The sequence below is a fragment of the Cetorhinus maximus genome, chromosome 21, assembly GCF_964194155.1.
Source record: "Cetorhinus maximus chromosome 21, sCetMax3.hap1.1, whole genome shotgun sequence".
Taxonomy (NCBI): Eukaryota; Metazoa; Chordata; class Chondrichthyes; order Lamniformes; family Cetorhinidae; genus Cetorhinus; species Cetorhinus maximus.
This window is the reverse complement of record NC_135899.1, coordinates 77,527,850-77,534,949: the sequence shown is the minus strand read 5'-3', so window position 1 is coordinate 77,534,949 and position 7,100 is coordinate 77,527,850. Positions and strand designations below refer to the sequence as shown.

At 43.0% G+C, this 7,100-nt stretch overlaps 1 protein-coding gene across 1 annotated transcript; it reads right to left on the bottom strand.

Annotated features, from left to right (window-relative positions):
• Positions 1-291: 291 nt before the first annotated feature.
• Positions 292-3,591, bottom strand: LOC144696024 (DNA-binding protein inhibitor ID-3-A-like). Its single transcript, XM_078567198.1, has 3 exons — positions 3,145-3,591; positions 2,970-3,027; positions 292-2,138 (listed from the first exon to the last, which is right to left on the bottom strand). The coding sequence occupies exons 1-2, from the start codon at positions 3,457-3,459 to the stop codon at positions 2,980-2,982; spliced, it is 363 nt and encodes a 120-aa protein (XP_078423324.1). The 5' UTR covers positions 3,460-3,591; the 3' UTR covers positions 292-2,138; positions 2,970-2,979.
• Positions 3,592-7,100: the final 3,509 nt, after the last annotated feature.

Sequence of the window (7,100 nt, the reverse complement as noted above, 5' to 3'; positions counted from 1 at the left end):
TTCAAAGAACTCTTTGAAAGCAGCTATTTTACATTTAGTAATTCCTGTGTAAACTATGTTAAAGACTAAGGCCTATCTAATTCACTTTCTACAATTCTGTTTGTTGCATATGATAATGGCCGTTGATAATCAGTTATTAATGATAACAATCTAGAACAGACCTAGTAATGAGGTGAGGAAAACCCCCCCCAGTGCTGTAGAGTTGGGAACCTGTCTCAGCCCAAGCGCTCTACACTCATCATGTCATGCTTCAAATTACTCATACACTGCATGCCTTTAATAGACGACAAATTTCTTTTTGTAAATGTAACTTTTTTAATTATGTATAAAATGTACATTTCCATAAACTTTTATAAAAAGTTTTTTTTTTAAAACAGTCAGAAGAAATAAAACTGTTTGCAGGGACATTTCCCCCTGCAAATATACAAAAGATACTCTAGTATAGAGTTCGCAAAGATTGGGGAGCTTCACTCCCTCTTCTACAGATCGGTGAAGCAATGTCTACTTGGAAGTCCTTCTCCTCCAAGATTTGTGCATTTTTACTAGAAATGATATCCTCAGGAAATCTCTTTTGCCTCATCCAAGGTCTCCTAAGGTTTCAATTGCATTAGGATAATATTCCTGACTTGATTTACAAATCATACAAGGAACACTGGGAAAATCTAGTTCACAGTTACAGAGCTGCACCCACCAATCTTTTTAACAGGGTAGCCCAGAAATCTCCTACTTATAAAGTGATAGACACTGGACGTCTTGATTAACCCAAAGATTTGCTTTACTCTACCATCTCCTGATGCGAATATCATAAGGCCTCAGTGGTACAGGTTTATAGGAAAATCAGTGGGTCACAAGCCTTCAGTTCTCCATCTGTTAATGTCTGTGCCCTTGATATTCCAACAGCCTTCTGACTGTATGAGGTACTGTTGGTCAGTCAGTGTCTGAGGATCCCATTCAGTAATTGGAGATTAATGTAAGATTTTATATCAACTCTGAAGTTACAGCATGCCCTGCCCGAGATTGCTGGTCCAGCACTGAGCTGCAGTTATACTGCTCCTAGGGTGATTGACCAAGCTGAGCTGTCCTCCCATGTATGCTGGTGAATCTAGCAACGGTTTTCATGCAAATCGGCTGCTATTATTGCCTAGTGACTTCGCACACTGACAGCCTGTGCTAGGTTTGACCCACACTATAGGAAACACTATCCCAGACAGTGGCCCACACCAAGGTTCCCTCCAAGATGCATGGGTGCACATTTCCACATAATCTTGAATGTAGCACCTAAGTACGACAGATTAACACACAACAAAATGAGAGGGAACACAGAGCCTCACTAGAAGACGCACTGACCACAAGAGACCATGATCCTGGGAGACACTGACCCAGACTATAGGAGAAAGACACTGACCCAAGCTACAGGACACTGACACCAAGAGACAGTGGCCCACATTACAGGAGGCACTGACCCCTGGGAGACAGTGACCCATGCTATAGGAGACAGAGGCGCGAGAATCACATCACAAGACTCAAGTCACCTGTGCTGCAGGAGATGGTGAATCAAGAAACCAAGATAAGGGCAGCTTTGAATATTGCAAAAAGACTTAAAAAATCTCTTTGATCACTTTTTGAGCTGGGATTACAAAAGCCATTCTAGTATTTAACTCTGGAGACCAGCTGAGTCCCCACTGTCCAGGTCCCCCCTCAAAGAAAGATAAATTTACTTCACAACTTGAATAAAAAGAAACACTCTGACCGAGAGTCCTGCCGTTTGTTGCTTTTCACCAGGTTTAAAATCAACCAGCAACTTTCCAAAGTTAATCACAAAATGTCTCACTGAATTACCATTAAAAACTGAGAAATCAGATGACTCCATTAAATGTCTTTGGTCCTTTTAGTGGCTTAAAAACTATTAAGGGTTAAATTCAATCATCTGGATGCTAATTGGAATGGATTTCCCAGATATGTACTGACTTGCTCCTTTCAGAATTCACACGATTTGTCCTTAAATGAATGTAAAACTGTTCAAGACGGTGTTTAAAGTGGGAGAGGAGAGATTATCTCATTGTTGACTTCTTGACGCTTGATTCGCTGGCAGGGCAATCTTGGAGCAAGGCAGGAGCGGCGAGCTGTTAAGTGCACACCTGCAGGATGAATGGGAGAGAGGCGTGTCAGTCAGTGAGTGTGAGAGCAGGGCCAGACAGACTGGCGCCACGCAGGAAACTTGTCCTGCCCCCGACTGATAAATACATCAGCAGAGGGAGAGAAACACGCTTTACAACACACAACCCATTCCCTCCACACACACACACACACACAGTTTGTTAATTGGCACAGTTGTTGTGTTCCTAAGTCTTTACAGATGGGAGCTAAAATTATCTGGGCAAGATTACTGCAAGGCAAAGAACAACAAAAATATTAAATGTTTAGTGGCGCCCTTCCTGCGGGGGGGGGAGAATATCTAAATGAAGATCTACAGAACTCCGGCATCTGAGCTTGGTGCAATGTACAGTTAAGGATACAAATTATACTACTCCCTTCCTGCTGTTAAACACATCCTAACCATTATTTAATTACAAAAAAAACCCCATTGAATTTGTATATACAAATCTTACTGCCAAGTTTCAATTGCCCTCCCATTTAATTCATTCTGGCTTGCTTTATCTTAGTATCATTTTTGCAACAACTAAAATGTTTCTTCCTCCTTTAGAATATTCGCCTTTAGATCGAGTTTCTTTTGCTAAATTGTTACGGCAGCTGATTAGGCATTTTTTAAAAACTATAATCCTTCTAGTTTTTAATGAAAATAACTATGTCCCCTTGTATACTTAATTTAATCTGCCCACTTCAAACTGTTGAATCGTACTCATTACTTTTAACGATTTTTGAAAAAACTATTTCTCATTGGATACTGAATGCTGTATCCATTTGCAATGTGTACAATAATCTGTTCAATCCCAGGTACAGTAACTCACCGTGTGTCATTCAGTGACAGAAGCCCAAACGATCTCCTTCACTAGACAGTTCCGATCGCTAGAAGTGGAGAGAAAACAAAAGTGTTATAAAATTGAGGCGGAAAAACGTTCAGTTTCAGATAGAAAAAGAATCACTGTTACAATCCATCAATGAAATCAGGAGAGTTGGGTTTACCTGCAGTGTCAGGATAGGGCTGCTTGATGCAGGGTTGTTGCCAGGCTCCTGTTGCTGGCTTTCTAATGCGATCTGTAGGTCAAAAATATAATCGATAACGTGCTGAAGGATTTCCATTTTACTAACTTTCTTGTTCTGGGGGATGCTGGGGACCAGCTCCTTCAGTTTACAGTAACAGTCGTTCATGTCGTACATCAAGCTGATGGACTCTTCCAAGGGGTTCTTGCTCCGTGAGATAGCTAAACTCTGATCAGACAAACAGCAGACCGCTTCATAACAGCTTCTGACAGATCGGATGGGGCTGATGGCTTTCATGTCTCCTGTCTCAAATTTCCTCTTGGGGGGGGGAAAAAAACCGTGTTTAACAAACACTTGTCAGGAGAATCTTGGAAATGGCACAGTCTGCCTGTTTCTCTCTGTACAGACTCAGTACATTAAACAGCCTCGGCAACAAACACAGAAATGCTGTGTTTTGGACTTTCCTCTATTTATCTCGCTCCAGTTCCCAGCCACGCCCCCACATTTTACGCCGAAACCCAACGCCACTTCATCTCCTCCTGTGGCCCAGTGAAAAACCATCTTTGGAAAGAAGCGTGAGGGTGATTTAGAAACGCCCTATCTGATTGGATACTGTCTAACGAATTAACAGCGCCACGGAAGGAATAAGGAACAAGAGCTGGCCAGCTGGGAAAAGAAGAGAAAAAAAATACTGGAACAAGCCGGGTTTAACAGTGTGAATTCCTTTGCAATTGTGTTTTCAGTGCAAATGGTTAAGTAAACTACTAAGTAAAACATTGAAGCAGCCGATTGTCAGCCTGTATCTTTCAGTTTTACAGAATTTGGGGGTTTGGGAAAATTCCCACTAGCTTTTCACGAACCGAAAGAGATATATTTAAGAGCTGACAGTTGTCAGCAGTTAAACGTGAAAAAAAAAAATCCCTTCTGATTCATAACTGCACTGAGCTGAATTTAGTTGCCCTGACTTTCTGGGGCGGTTTTTGGTCTGTAAACGCTTTCTTGTTCTCCTCGGGCTTCTGCAAGTAGTTAATTTTTATTTTCAATTTGAAGCCCCGGCACTCTACACCAGTTCCCTCCCGTTTACCCCTGCAGTTTGCCATTACCGCGGCCCCTTCTTAAGAAATGCAAAAACTTTAACAGGCTGTTTTCTGCAAAGGTTTTCGTTGTGACTAATGCAAGCGGTGGTTTCACACAGCTGTGCAAATCGGCAGTTTTAAAATGCCTTTTTTGCATCATTCCAAAAGGTCCTAATCTGCAAAGTGCTGGCACCTAAAACTCGAATACAATTTGCATCCGTTACTGTTCTATTTAACATGCATATTGCCAGCTCGTGACTTTGTATACTGCAACTTTCTGAATACATTTCTAGTTCTCTGACTGGCATATCTAATAGTTTGCCTGATATTTGGAAGTTTTTCTTGCTCTAATGTATTTGCTATTGAAAGGTTGGAAAAAATAAATGAGGTTGCTTTTCAATTCTTTTGTTAAAAAGTTCTTGGCAAAGTTTTTTAAACTTTGTGTAAAGTTTTGAACTATTCCAAAGTTTCAACTTTTGCACACTTTGTCATAACTTTTTTTTAAAAAACTGATCTTTGCACATCTGGCTGTCCCTGCCAGCTGTGTTGATCTAGGTAGATTCGTTTTCTCAAGGCAAACAGGGCTAGTTTTGACAGGTGATGAATTGGCAGGAACAAGAAGCAATCAGCAGACTCAGCTCCAGACTCCCTGGCGCCAGCCCCGTGACGTCACCCATTCATGAGAGCCAGGGCTGGCGCCGCTGCGGCGGTTTCCAAGGCGACCGTAACCAGGAGTCCGGACAAAAGCTGTCAATCAAACGCCTTTATTTTCACAGGCTGCCCAATCAGCAGCGGCCGGGGGCCGAGCCACGGGGCTGTAACCTTGGTGACGCAGCTGTCAGTCAAGCCCTGGGCTGGGTGTTGGTTTGCAGCAATCAGTCTGAGCTCTGGGATTACTCTCAGGCTGTTTGTCAGAGGTGTCAGATCAGTGAGGAAATGTGTTTGTTCCCCCACCCACCCCCCATTCTCAAGTGGAGATGATTTTACTACAAGGCCCACCTGCACATTTGCATTTGTTTTCTTTTAAAGAAGCGGTAAATCTTGCGATATGAAGCAAATGTAAAAGTCATGATTCTGGGTCAACCCACTACTAAAGCTTGCTTTGGTGCTTTGCAAAGTTGTAATCACAGGGAAATCTAATGATCATTTGATTAATTCATGTACTATTTAGGCCCATGTTCATCAAACAACTTTTAGAATGAACACTGATTTAAAGGAAAAACAAACTCCTGCAGAGGCTGGAAATCCAGAGTTCCAGCTTTTAGACTGGTGCTTGCCAATTTTGGATTCTGGGTGTAGGTCAGGGAGTGTATGACTGGACTGCCAGCAATTATACCAAGTAAATCGTGATTGGCATGGTGGCCAACTTGTAAAGGAAGAGTTTCCAACTCAACAGCCTGTCACTACCTCAGAACACCCCAAAAACCTTTACAGCCAATGAAGAACTTTTTGAACCATCATCACTGGCTGTAGGAAACGCCGCAGCCAACTCTACACGGCACACTCCCACAAACAGTAATGTGGTAATAACCAGGTTTCTTTTTAGGAATTGTTGTTTGTTGGAAAAGTATTGGCCAGGACACCTGGGAAACCCTCCCTACTGTCTTCAACAGGGTGACCAACCATCTTGAATTTGCAAGCGATCGTCCTGTAATTGAGACGATTGTCCCACCCGGATTGTTGGTTGTCAGGAAGTTGATTTTCCTGGAAATCAGCCCTTTAAATCTCACGCATGCGCGGCATGCCTCTGTGTGGCTGCATGGCTCCCAATCTGGCAGATTCACCAGCCCCCTTCCCAGAAGTTCACTAGCACCCTACCCCACCATCCCATTCTCACAGGTTCACTAGCTACCCCTGCCTGCTTGTACATACCCCCACGCAAAAGTGTCCCTTAATTTTTTTCCCTGAGAGTTGGTCAGCCTGGTGTTCAAAATAATGCCAAGTCCACCTGAGAGGACAGACAGGATCTCAGTTTCACATCTCATCTAAAAGATTACTTTTCCAACAGTGCAGCAGTCCCTCAGCACTGCACTGGAAGTGTCCACCTAGATTTTGTGCTCAAGTATCTTAAGTGGGACTATGAACCTACAGTCTTCTAATTCAGAGATAAGAGAACTTCCCACTGAACCACAGCTGTTATGGACTGGACCTTTCATCAAAACATATTCTAGTCCATAGCCGTGTAGTGTTTCTTTTCAGTTACTGGTGGATCTGCTGTGTAATTCCAGCACTATCTTAGTCCAATGTTTTCCTGGCCAACCTCCCACCTTCCACGCTATTAGCTTGAGCTCATTTAAGACTCTGCTGCTAGGTAGCCAGCATCGGAGGTCACTCAAGACTGACAACATCATGATGCACACCAGATGGGCATATCTGCCGGGCAGGCTGTGGCATAGTGGTATTGTCACTGGACTAGTATTCCAGAGACCCAGGACAATGCTCTGGGGACCCAGGTTTGAAACCCAACACGGCAGATGGTGAAATTTGAATCAATAAAAATCTGGAATTAAAAGATGATGACCACAAAACCATTGCCGATTGTCATCAAAATTCATCTGGTTCACTAATGCCCTTTAGGGAAGGAAATCTGCTGCCCTTACCTGGTCTGGCCAACATGTGACTCCAGACCCATGTGGTTGACTATTAAATGCCCTCTGAACAAGGGCAATTAGGGATGGCAATAACATCCATGTCCTATGAATGAATAAAAAAAAGGTGACTTCTTCCCACACAGGCTGACATCAGCACGTGCAGGGTTGATGTCATCACGTACACAGACATCCTGTGTTGTTAGGCAGGGAGGGAAGTTGTGAGAAAAGTATCAAAATAAGCCTGACTTTTGTATCCCTGTCACAATGAGGC

What these genes read in the sequence shown, in the direction of transcription:
- LOC144696024 (XM_078567198.1), bottom strand. Translation starts at nt 3,459, where the DNA reads ATGAAAGCCATCAGCCCCATCCGATCTGTCAGAAGCTGTTATGAAGCG. An exon ending in GCCCTATCCTGACACTGCAG is followed by an intron (nt 3,028 to 3,144) that starts GTAAACCCAACT and finishes CTCCACTTCTAG; the next exon opens with CGATCGGAACTGTCTAGTGA.